The 13,876-nt window shown below is 31.0% G+C and overlaps 1 protein-coding gene across 3 annotated transcripts in view; it reads left to right on the forward strand.

Moving 5' to 3' along the window:
* Positions 1-13,876, forward strand: part of LOC145683706 (uncharacterized) — a 169,118-nt gene that overhangs the window by 13,067 nt on the left and 142,175 nt on the right. For all 3 annotated transcript variants that reach the window (XM_081755143.1, XM_081755144.1, XM_081755145.1), the window contains exons 4-10: positions 251-292; positions 1,771-1,809; positions 3,610-3,639; positions 6,330-6,431; positions 8,502-8,603; positions 10,337-10,366; positions 12,972-13,172. In XM_081755143.1, the coding sequence (XP_081611269.1) occupies positions 251-292; positions 1,771-1,809; positions 3,610-3,639; positions 6,330-6,431; positions 8,502-8,603; positions 10,337-10,366; positions 12,972-13,172 (546 nt within the window). The remainder of the gene's footprint in view (positions 1-250; positions 293-1,770; positions 1,810-3,609; positions 3,640-6,329; positions 6,432-8,501; positions 8,604-10,336; positions 10,367-12,971; positions 13,173-13,876) is intronic.

The following is a 13,876-nucleotide window of genomic DNA, read 5'->3' on the forward strand; positions in this document are numbered from 1 at the left end:
ATTTCTCTTGCTACTCTATTGTGTATCTGACAATAATTACATAACGATCACGTCTAATTAAATTTACTGTACTTAATAAACACAAAAAAAATACCATGGATTTTCCCTTCAAAAATATGTGATACACATCAATGTAACACGCACTGTAGTCTATGTAGTCATACCGTACATATACTTATTTCAATATTAAATAATGAATTGTTATAAAAAATACATAAAAGTAAATAATACTAATTACCTATTTTTGAAGATTGCAGCACATCTTTTAGAAATGAGAAACATTCATGTGACTGTGAGTATAAATTATACTGAATATTATAATACATTTAAGTTACGTATATAAATTGTGGTATATTTAACAATATTTAAACTAATCAGTACTAAAAGTTCTTAATTTGTTAGCGAATAAGATAATTGAATATATAAGGAAAAATAAAGAATGTTCAAAAAGCCTGTATTTGAAACTTATGAAAACTCATTTATTATTATTATTATTATTATTATTATTATTATTATTTATTGTTATTTTTTTTCCTTTTCACACAAGGGGACATGACTAGCCATGTTTTTGAAAACCATTTTCATTGTGAAATGTTATCAAGGAATCGACAGTGTAGTCAAGTCTTTTGACTTCACAACAGTGCGGCGGTGTGCCATGTTGAAAGAGAACTTAAACTAAGTCGCTCAGAAGAAACCTGCTGGAAATAAATCTTCAGTTCATGGTCGCATCAATTCTTTTGTGATCTGTTGTTTCGAAAATATTTTTTGAAGTTACGCTTTGTGTACGAAGCTGTGTTGGATGTCACATTGTGCTGTTCAAATAATGCACCTTCCAAATTCGTAACTCACAACTTCTTGACATTCTAATTATTATCATAAACCATTTGTAAGTCACTGTCTCTATAGAGAACGTAATATATATATGAAAACATGATACAGCACATCACATCTAAAATGGCGAAACGAGTATTTCAGCTTAAGTAGTTTAGTATAAGTCCATATCCGAGAATTCAAGACTTTAACTTATCCCTCCACGTGGAAACGATGATACATCAGTCCATAAACTAGCAAACGTACTCCTTTCCTTCTTGCGTTTCAAATTTTATTAACCTACGATAATAATTTTTTCGAATATCTACGTACATCTTAAGGCAGCATTTGCTGATACTTCATAAGATTACAATTTCACTAACTTCATAACGTTACAAAATCAAATACTTGCCTAAGGCAGTATTTGCATTGCCAACAACATCCAGACTGTTTCAAAAGATATTGAATTAAGATTTTGGACGTATAATATATATATCCTGCACAACTACCTTAGTGTTAACAACCTGTCTCGATTACTTGTCGGTGGCATAATTACACTAACAATCTGCAAGAACTTTTACAGTTGTTTGATTCAGATTTTGTTTTGGTAATATTTTCCTAACTTCTCTGTGTAAGCCTTCTGGGTAAAACTATATATTTGCTCTACTCTGTCAGAATGAATATACGTTATCGCAACGTATAACCCATGGTTGTTTAGTTATTCAGCACACATAACCCATTAGATACGTTATAAAGTTATGTAAATTTCCGAAGTGCTTAGAACAGTATGCATTATAATCCTAAAACACACCTCCTCTAGTTAATACATCTTTGTAATAGTTTCTATGAAATAATATTACACTTTTCGACCAATTTCTCGAACTAGTACGTAAATTTTTTATAAAATGTTATTCTAATTGCTTTGTTATAATAAAATTAAACTAACCAAATTCTCTTTAGGTCATGGGTGTGAAGATAAGGCTCACGGATATTGCTTGTGTAAGTTTAAAATTTTGTTTTTCCTCAGAAATTAACCAAAAATAATTACTATAATTAAAGTTTATCCCCTTGCTGTAAAAGTTTATTTCAATTCTTTAACCTATAATCAATTAAACGCGTTTAATAGTGCATGATGTTACGGGAAACACCGGGTTAATATAAATTGAAGAATTTCATTTATTTAAGAATTTACAATTATCAATATATTTAACAAAAAGTTTGCCTTCATAGTGATGCCTTCATTCCAATATAAATAAGTTAGAACATTTTATTTCCTACTGTTGTATTTTAAATGTGTTAATGTATTGAAATGTAACATTTGGTTCTATAGTGATTTTCTCAATAACAAATGTTTCACCATTACTTTACTTTTAGTATTACTGTTTTAAATATCCAATATGTTTTTCCTACAAAATTTTATACCGCATGATAATTCCATATTATTTATCATTTTTCACTACATTATCAATTTTAAACTGACAAAATATAGAATTAATATTCTTGTACTATATTTTTATGTTAAATTTTGATTATGGGCACTCTTTCTATTGCACACGCTTTATTGTTATATTTTGATTGCGACATGGTGCTAATAAACATATTTTTCCTACATTATTTTCTCCTATGCTGATACAAGGGGCACGGTGGTTCAGTGGTAGAGCGTTTACCACCGATGCTTGGTGTCTTTGGTTCGACTTTAGCTCGCGCCATGTGGACTTTGTGGGGGACAAACACTGTGCCCGTGGGTTTTCTCGGGGTTCTCCCGTGTCCTACCACTTTCTTCATTTCACCATTTCCATTCATCTCTCATAATCACCGTCTCCTTTAGCCTAACTGGCATAATCGTGGTACGTAAAACTAAAGATTTCATTTCATTTTCATCTTCTATGCTGATACACTATTAATGTATATAAAGTTTAAGTTTGTTTTAAAGTTAAACTTTCTAAATTTATTTTGTTTTGTCACTTTTGTGTTGTGTATAACCAGAAATCATCTAGGTATTTCGATTTAATGAAAGGTTGGATACTATGCGCCAATGAGTAATAAAGCCCTTTCTTACATGCACATGTGTATTATCTTAGCTTTCAGTGTACAAAACTCACTAGCAAAATAAATCATTGTAAGTCTTTTTAGCAACATCCACTTTCAATCTCAATAACCTGACCATTGGAGTACTGTGTCTAATGACTATAGTGTTCAGTTTTATGCTGTGAGCCTACAGGAAAGGCTAACTCGTAGGTTTTAGGAGGAAATTGATGAGTTACTATCACGACGATGTCAATTATCAAAATTTATTACTGGATTTCTGCAACTCTATACTTATTTCGTCGCTTTAATAAGAGTACACCCTGTATAACATAAAGCATATAACTAGGTTATGTATATATAATCATGTCACAGTAAAATAAATTTTGCAATTTAAATCATGTTATTTTATTCAAGTAGACATCAAAATTGAATGAAGTAATAAGAACACCCATAGTATTCGCATACCTTTCAGGATATTTATATTGATATCATTGTCAGACAGAGAGGCTCACCAGAATTAAATAAATTTGGTCAGTATTTACATATAGTGAATATCTTGAGTTTAAACCTTATATTATCTTAAATTAAAACGAAGCTAAAATTAGGTCGGTAGTTTATTTTTATAACAAATTGTTTGGACAGAAACTAATTATGAGTGTGTATAGAAACTCTTCCAACACCAATTAAGGTCTGTATGTATTACTACTAAGTATTATGAAATATATTGAACACACATAAAAACCAAATAATATACTTGACTTTTCTCTTCAGGTAAAGTTCCAAATGACAAGGAAGACAAAGGTACGTTACAGAAAATTAGATCAATCGCTAAAGTTTCTTAAGCACTATAATTCTAAGAACATAGGCTTACAAAATAATAAATTACACAAGTAATGTGTTACTAAAACAACATGAGGGTCATAAAATTGAAAAAAAAACAGTTTTGTAAGGAATCCAGCTTTACAGACACGACATGTACATTAAAATATGTGTGTAATGTACAGTAGTATTCCAGGAATAGGGAATATTATGATCTCATTATAAAAAGTTGCACGGAAATTCTTACATACCACATATTTTTACGTATATTTATTGAAGAAATATGGGTTCCTTTTTTTTCGAACAATCTCCTGTTTTTTCCCGATTTTTTCGTTTCTGGTGTATAATACGGACAAAGAAGTGGTAGATAAATAAAGTATGTTCTATCCTCAAAAAACGATGTATTAACCATGGTTCTATGATAAGTAGTAAGGAGGCAATAGCTGTTTGAATGAAAGTCTAAAACTGACCTCAAAACGTGGAAATCCTAAAAGGGTTAAAATTATTCATGTACTTTATTTATTATCTTTACCAATAGCGCTAGTTGTCAATAAGATTAAAGGTAGAGCAAACAGAAACTCATATTATGATCACGATTTCGTATTTGAGGCACCAGAGTACAAATAAATGACGAATTAATCCACGCGTATGGCGGTGATTGTCCACTATATGACACTGTCAAAGTACGGAAGAAAAATTCTCTATATATCGTACTTACCAAATCCTGAAGTTCACCACTGACAATGACGCTGCATTGAGAAAAAGCAAAGAGTTGATCCTGAAGAGTGACGAATAGCTATCTACAAAGTATACATCAAAGTACATTCAATTATGATATTGTGTGAAATTAATTTCTAAAGAATTACACAAACCTACGGTGTCAGCATGTTTGCTTTCGCCTTTGTTGTCTTCTATTCAGGGATAACACGGCGTTACGTGCCAAATCACATTTCAATGTTTTGGAGCAAAATAAGGAGGAAGTTCTATCGTCGGATAACTATGAACAAATTTTGAATCTGAGGAATTTCTGAGGAAATTGTACGTGAATTTGATGTATCATTTGTCCCTATTCTCATTTACAGAAAACTAAAGTTAAATCCAATATGGTGGATCGAAGATGGCGGCCGGGAAGAGTAACAGATGCCAGAGAAGCAATAGATAATCCAATGTTTTGAATATGAACGCTTTCATGTCCAGTTACATCTAGAAATCTAAAATAAATGTTATGTCGGCACGTTATAGTGTATGGTTGAATTCCGTACAGATGAAGGTCCGTAAATATGCAAATTACCGGTACGGGAGGCTAAAATTAATACAATATAAATTGAGAAATTTGCATCTGAATCAATTTTTCACGAATTTCGAAGAGGGATGTATCTTGTAAATCAAATATTAATTAAAAGAAGACCAATAAAAGATCATTTTTATTCAGAAATATGACATGATAGTAAAATCTAATATAGAAACGTTCGACAACAATGATTATAAAATAGTACTGTGACCTTAGTGAGCTGAATTTCAAAGAAGACTATTAGTTATTAACTATACAGAATTTTCCAAGTCTCAGTACAATAATTTTTTTATGACTCAAGCACTACAAAACGGCAATTGATATAACAATATGGGGATTGATATGGTACTATATAAGACCATATTTCGCGAGACAAGGATAGTATGTTTGCTCATCTACAAATTTTGGTCATCTATCCACATTATCCTGAGGTGAAGTGATCCTGGTTTATAAATTACCAGGTGATGCTTGTTGTTCTCTACTGATTTCCAATACTCTGATAATAAGAATGGATCATTGTATAAATGTGTAAACTAGCACTAATACAGCCCGTAATATATCGTCTCTGCCTCTCATTGATATTTTATACTTCCTTTAAGTTTCCAATTGCTTTTCCAACTGCTTACCTGCGATAATTTAATTTGCCTAATTCTGCATGCCATGATCCTACTCGAATATTCTACAACTTAGCAGGATTACATCTATTTATTCTTTTATACTTGAAAAGTTCCTTTTGGTATGTAAATAATTTTATGATTTGTAGGTCTAATCGATGAAAATGGAAAAAGCTAATGTATTGCATATAATCTAGTAACTAGACCTCATGCACACGGTACGTTTGGGATGTCTGATGCTTCATTGATAAATATTGTGATGTAATTATTAATATTATATGTATCTAACGTTGAAACATTCGTACTATACAACAGTTTTACATTATTTCCTATTTATTTATTCTCTTGCATTCTGGGCCAATAGTATACAGTTTCATTATTCATATCAGTTTGTTTATCAGGTTGGCTAATGAAATTTTAAATATACGTGATCGTGCTGTTACCTGCATACGCATTTATTCTTTATTTGTTTCGTTATATACATAGTTTTAGAATCAAAACGACATGAAACGCGAAGCTAAAGACTAACGTAATATCTAAATGGTATTAGATGGATCTGAATGGAACTCGTATATCTCGCGCCAGAAATATAAATTCAATATTTAGTGAATTATATCTGATACAATATTCTTAATTTCATTAAGATGCAATTTTTACTGAATAGTCAATGTAATTTTACTTGTAATTTTAATAATGCGGTATGTTCCAAAAAAACATGTTCAATTTCATGTAAAGAATAATATAAGAATACTATATTTCCGTTGCAGAAAACAAAACAAAAGATGGGAAAGATTCGTTGACGAAACCAGAAGCAAAGAAAGTTTTATTTAAGCCCTTACAGGGTATAAACGATGCCTCCAAACATAATGGTAATGTATTTTAACATTTTTTGTCTTAAACGGCAATAGACGAAAGGTTTCACTAGATAGGGTAATGAGGACAAGTGATGTTAAAAGAATGTTAACTTCAATATTTTGTTCAATGAGTTTCATCTGTAATTCATGTTAATACGAACATTCACTGTGTGGAGTTTCTAGAAAATAAAATGCTTAATACATAATAGTTGTCGTTTATGTAATTGGTTGAACAAATATTAGATGCACAAACATGTATGTAGAGCATTTTATTGAATTCATGTTTAACTTCTCAACTTCGGACTAATACATTCTCATGATATTTCTTTTGGTATATTTTGGTTTCTAGTGTCCACAGAACACTTTCTCACAAAGTCATCATTTTATTATTTTTAATTTCATATGTTTTGTATGACTTATTTTTTACGGATAGACATGAGAATACTTTGCTCCATGAAAACAAATATTTTAAGAACATATTAACCTCAAATTAAAACATAAAGTTATTGATCATTCATAATCACAATTATAAGACAAAACTTCAAAGGTGTGGACAATTTATAAGCTATTATTTTACAGGCAGGAAGAAATAATATGTTCTAGGTTGTGTAACTATAACTTAATCCTGAAATATTAGAGGACTGTACGTGCATAATATGCATTACGTAAGCATGGTCACAGATGGCAACTTTCATAGAAATAAATCTTCTCATGTAAAAATTTAAAGCTATTCCTCAATTAGGAATAAAAGATAAAGTTAAAGTTTTCTGATAAAGAAAAATATTTTTATTTACGACTACAACACGGCTAATTCCAATGGAAGTCCACAAGAAAATAGAATTCTTGTAATAAACGACACCTCTCACAAATTTTCCTAAACGACTTACTTTCAAGCATGATTTATCCTACTTACAACGAAAATTAAAATATAACATCTCCATGTACATCAATATTTATAGAGATAATGTTTGATGAAGCCAATTTGATAGTTGGAGAAACTGTTGCACGTTAATAATTATTGCAATAAACGTATTGTTTTATTCAGCGAGATGTTTTAATAGGATTTAAGTCTACTGAAGCAAAGCTTGTACCCGAAAGATAGCTTTAGTATGATTCTTCTTGTATATTATATACGGAGAAGTTACTACAAGATTTTCAGTAAATCATATTATAATTTTAACTGCAAAATAAGCTTTATTACTGTTTCCAAGTAATATGTTGAAACTGGTTCATAGTACTTCCAATAACAAATAAGTAGCAATAACAATAACTCCAATAACAATAACAAATGAGAATAAAGGTAAGGAACAAAGGATTGGGAAAGGGAGGGAGTGGCCTGGGACCTATAAGTTAAGTACAAGACTGGCATTTACCTGGTGTGGGTAAGGAAAGAATGACTGACCTCAAAAAGCTTTTTACGCTTTTCCGACAGAGTGCCCCACCAGAAATCGAACCCGGGACCGGCTTGAACAGAAGGCGAAGCGTTAGGGACTATGCTACGCGCGGCTACTGCATAGGTATTAGATCAACATTTCGCTTATAAGCCTCATCTAATGAATTTTCTTTGATGAGTTAAATTTTAGTAATCACTTCTTTAATACATGTAAAGTCGATATTACTTAAATATGTTTACGTTTAGTTAACTTATTATTTACTCATTTGGCTTTATCAGGCTTTATGAAGTTGTAACATCTACATTAATACTACACGAAGAACACATAAGAAACTATTTTCATACACTTCCTTAATCTATATCATTAAAACTATTTTATACTAAGTAAAAATTAAACAAAGCCTCAAGTCTTAAATTTGAAAGGACGAAACACTCTTCGCTAACCTTTAAGTCCAAAATACTTACTCTTCCTTGAATTCCTAATATATAGCGTATCACAAAGTGCAAAGAATAATCAAAATCTCATGAGAAACTTTCGACAGAAGTTTAAATTAATATAAATCTATCTTTATTGAACGTCAACAAAATTATGGATCAAATAAACTAAAATATTCCCAAATATGTTGTTTTGTTCAAAAACAAGTTCCTCAAAATAAACTGTACTTAACCTGTGCATAATGGTTTTGTTCCAGAAACTGAAAAGAATATGTCAATGTCTAATCAATTGTTAATGAAGGGAAACGAGACTCTTGCTCCAATATTGGCAAAGTTTATTGCTGAAAGTCTGCCAGATGGTAAGTTGACTCTACAATATTTGTAAACTTCTTAATTCGAAACCATAGTTATTTATTATTTCTCGTTATGTAAGAAGAATGTATGTTAAGTAAGTGGAATACTAGAATACCAAGCAGTGTAACTCCAAAATCAAAATTTTCCAGAAGAATTCTTGCAACTTCAACATCTCATTTAATCACATTAAAATAATATTTTCTAAATAATCAGCATTAGACGTTGTAACTTATGTTCAGAACTTCACGATTGTACTTTTGATTGTCAGCATAAAAGAAATATGTACTTTTCATGACATATTGGACCACATAGTTTTCTTCTGAAAATTTGCATTTTAATGTTACACTACTTGACATCCAAACAGTACATGTATTCCTTGGTAAGTAAGCTTCGTTACATCATATCTGTTTTAAATAAATTTATGAGGGTTTTTTCACATGTACGGTTATTTCAGAAGAAGGAAACTCTTTTAGCATACTAACACATTACTGAAATTCAGTGCTGAAAAAGCCATCGCTTCTATCGCATAGTACGCTTCATAAATAACGGTTTTATCAATTTACAAAATGTTATTTCATTTGCCATACACTACCATTATATGTCACTACAATTTCTCAGGATTTCTTACATGTAATTAGTTCCATATTCGATGTTCATAATCTTTCCCTTGAGATTTCTAATCATGATTTTAGACTTATTTTAAAGCAAGATTGGGTAAAAGCGTGTTAACTATAAATACATTTAATTTTAGAGCATTAAGAAATATGTATATATATATACCTTTCCATCGAAGATAAAAGGTGATTATTATGAACGGAACCTTACAACTTACTCTATGCTGATTTTAGTTGTTTTAAGTTGTTTTCTGTTGTTGCTACTTTGTATATTTTGACAGAACTAAATCTTTATTAAAATATGAAAAAGATCAACATAGAAATTTTTAGAAGAGAACAAAAGAGAAAATATAAATTGTTCAATTGAGAATGTTTTATTTCAGTATGAAGTTGACAGCATAGCTTCCATTCTCGTATCTACAACAAAAAAAACTTCTCTCTATCTTGGAATTCTATTTAATTACAAATTTTCAATAAAATTGCAGTAATGTGGTGATATTCAACTTGTTCTTTTTCGTACGTAAACTTGTTAGTTATACACTGTTTCTAGAATAACTATAAAGAATCTAAAGTTATTGAGATTTAAGTTTCAAATGCCCAATGTCTCCGAATTCTTCTTTGAAACGTCAGACCTGAACATTTGTACATATTTTGCTTGAAATAGTGGTCGTCGCAGAGTACTATTCCATTAGTTGTGATCGTTCTAAATCTAGTAAGCGAGAATGATTTATGATAAGATTTGAACATTAGTGTATATATTACATAGTCAGAGAAGATAGATCCATTACATGTTTTCGCTGTGAGTATTCATTGTCGCCCTAGGTTTGTATTTTCAAGTATATTTTTGAAATTTAATAGCGTTACATTTGTTTAGTTACATTTTACTAGAATATTTATTTTAATAATTTGTTGAAAAATCTAGCTCATAACTGCAAACTCTCATTCTTGGGAACAATATATGGACACCATAATAATCTCTCGCATTTAATATATATTATGTTCGCACATAGGTAACATATGAACAGATATATTTCCTAATGTTTAACAAAGAAGGTAGTAAAGTAATTAAAACATTAATATTTTAATTATAAAATATGATTTCATAATTTCTCTCTTAATTTCAGATTCACCGGATGTCAAAAGAAAGTTAAGAGGTAAGCTTTAAACAACATTGTATTTTAATCGATTTGTTTTAGGAAATTTCATCTCCATACTCATCGTTTATCGGTTCCAACTCTGAAGAAAGATGTTGTCATTACCACGTCAGCAGAAATATATATGTATTCAGGGGAAGAGAACCATTAGATCAGGTTGCTATCATCTATAGAAATCTAAGAATTACTTCAGCTACTTCAACTTGGCACTTGATTTTGTCAGCACTGAATTTAAGTACCATATTATTTAAACATATTTCAGAATTATCGTAACCTAATACAAATTATATTGTACAAAATTATCATATACTGTTGGGTACACACTTAACTCTCAATAATTGAATTATGTAATACGTCGTGTAACGCTGAAAAAACATCCTCTTATTTGTAATGTTAACAAGACGTAATATTAATCCATCAATTTCAAGAGCGACAGGATATCTACAAAGCGTGAGAACTTACTGTAACTACTCTCTTTGCCTAAGTTTTTCTCAAGACAATGAGATAAACTATATTATTTAAGTGTTTCAGATAAGATTGCCTGTAATATTTCACTCTTAACTTGCAGACCAAGGGATAAATTACCATATTTTTCCGAATATAAGTCGACAGAATATGAGTCGTCCTTTGTTTTTAAGATAATTTTCAGACCGAATAGATGTCAAGCTGTTACTATCTGTGTAATTAACAATTTTTATTGAGAGAAGTACAGAACTTTTACAAATTGTATTGAATTTTAATATACTGTACTATATGTGGGTACTATAAGTGTTACTATTCAAAGTATTACTGAATCAGTTATGTAGAACTGTAGTTTTCTGCTTTATTAGAACGTCCTTTCATATTCTACTCGCTTCAACTTGGACCATGGCTGTTGCTGACCTCCTGATTTTCTCTTAACATAATGCTGTATTCCTCTCCACTGTCACTTTACCTCTCACTTGAAAGCGTATGATTTTGCTCATCATTTCCATTGTCCTACAAAATATCATTTTGCTGTCCATCCAGTATTTTAGATACACAGCACTTTTTCAATTCCTTGATGATCCTTTCCCTGAATACTCTTCTCCATGAAGCGATGATTATTTGAAGAAGAAGTGATGACATGGATTCCTTTATTTTTTCTGCTAGGTTAGCTGATGTCTCCCTTAAAGAAACCAATTCGTGTACAAGGATCGCAATCTGTTATTGAAATTCTCGTTTGTAACAACATGTAGCATATGAAAGAAACATGCCCGCTGAAAGAAACCAAAACCAGCTCACTGTTTCAGCAAAGATCAGGGACCTGGATATCAAACGACCAGAAGCCAATCGTTCATAAGTTCCTCGGTCAGCCATCCCTTTTCCTGAGCACTCACAATAACACCGTCCGGCAACTTATCCTTCGGCAAATTCTTATGCTTCAAAATAACGAAAGTTGGAAGTTTCCTTTCGGCAGCTAAAGCACACAACATAACTTTAATACGAAACTTTTCACTTCCAGTTGTTCTAACCAGAACAGACTTTGCCCCTTTAACATTAAGAGTTTCCTTCGTTAACGTATAGATATAAATTACTCTTTCTCTTGCGTTTAGAATCTGTTCCAGCATGAATTTATAAGATTTTGTTCAGTTTGTCACATAACGCTGATACTCAAGTAATTTTTCATTAAAATCGTTGAAAAGTTGTGCCAACCTTGCCCGTTTTGCAGAGAAAGAACGTTTCTACTGATCATCCTCCTGCATTCTAAACTTGCTTTGAAATTTGAGATGAGCACGTACAAATTCCAAAGCTATATTTTGGTGAAATTTTCAATGCGACTCGAGGCTCTGATCAATTTTCTGTGATAAACACCATCATCTGTTGTTATTGAGTCTTAAATTTGCGATATCTGGACTTGGAAAATTCTTTCCTGTAGCACAGGAGGTCCTTAGTTGCAGTACAATTCCCTTCCAATCACTTACATTTTTCTCAAACACCCAAAACCATCTGGATGTTTCATAATTGTTATGTCGTTCTGCATATTTCACCATCATGATTTTAAAATTTGTATCATACCACCTTTTGCTGGTTCAACTGCTTTGGTTGTGGACACCTTATTTCCACTTTATCAAGTTTTTGATATCTAGTTCAAAGTTACTAGAAGTCTGCACGTCAGTTTCCTTTCATATAAAGCAAAGTAAAGGTAAGACAACATAAGAATGATGGCAAAACACTTTGTTTTGCACTAAAGATCAACTAACAATGACTTAAAGTAATAAAAGAGTAAAAATACTAGAATTCATGTGCATATTGTTCTACTAAGGGAATGTTCCTAAAACTTAAAACAGAGTTCTGCAGAAGCCATTTAGGATCACTGCTAAAAACGAAAATTACTAGATTTTACTATGTCAGCGTTCTCCTGAATATAAATCGATGTGAACATGCTATAAATCAAGACAGAACATACGTCGACCTTCATATGGGTCGAGCTTAAATTTTGAGCATGATTCTTGAGTGGAAAAGTCGATTTATATTTGGAACAATGTAATATGCAAATCTTTTCCTAATTCCATGGATTTTATTGACTTTTATTGAGAACATGTGTAGACTAGAAATATAAAACGAATAATGGTTCCATTCACAGACGCATCAGATGTAAACGACTTGGAAAGCAATTTAATAGACGCACCATTAATGAATATGAAGCCCGCTCCGTTTGGTTCTACTCCTCCTTTGAAGCCACCTCCTTTCAACAAAGAGAACGAAATGCTTCCACAAAACAACTTTGATACCCCAATGAAGGTCAACAAATTAAATCCGCCAGGATTAGATCAAGGAGGAACCGGTATGTAGTTAAATGATTAATGAATTATATGTTTAGAAAATTTATGCTGCTGTATATTTGCTCCTGAATAATAATAAAAAATACAAACTACAATATATTAGGTATGAAGCTTCTCTTTAAAACAAAAGGAAAAGCAACTAAAATCATTAAAAAAGGGTATTAAACGTTGTTACTGAAATACTGAAAAATACTACAATAAGGCCTAGAATTATTTTATTAAGAAAGAGATTACTAAAGGACAAATGAAAACTGTGCTGTTTACTTATAAGTATGTAAATAAGATACAAAAGTTTGTTAGAAAGAAATGTTGTAGGCAATGAAATAAATAAAGAAGTATGCGTACAAAAATAATATTTTGACATTTTGCATGTAACGTTATTTTTAAAAAAATGTAGAAACTCAATAACGGTATCACATCACAAAATAATGTGCTTTAAATTTTAAATAAATACACATCTATAATCAAACTAAGCAGAATTTAATTGGCGGGCTGAAGAAGGAAGGTGAGAAAACATTAAGCCTTTAGCCTTCCCGAAATAATGTTGAATATACATGTATGTGAGAACTCCAATAGCACCTTTAAATTTATTATCGTTTAAGCGCAACGAAAATATAATATTAGTTTTTCCTAAACACTTTATTTTCACGAGAGAATACTGAAACATTCAACAATAATTTTTCATAAATCTATACTCCTGTAACTC

Source organism: Thermobia domestica, chromosome 4 (genome assembly GCF_964235325.1).
Source record: "Thermobia domestica chromosome 4, izTheDome1.hap1.1, whole genome shotgun sequence".
In the NCBI taxonomy this organism is placed as follows: Eukaryota; Metazoa; Arthropoda; class Insecta; order Zygentoma; family Lepismatidae; genus Thermobia; species Thermobia domestica.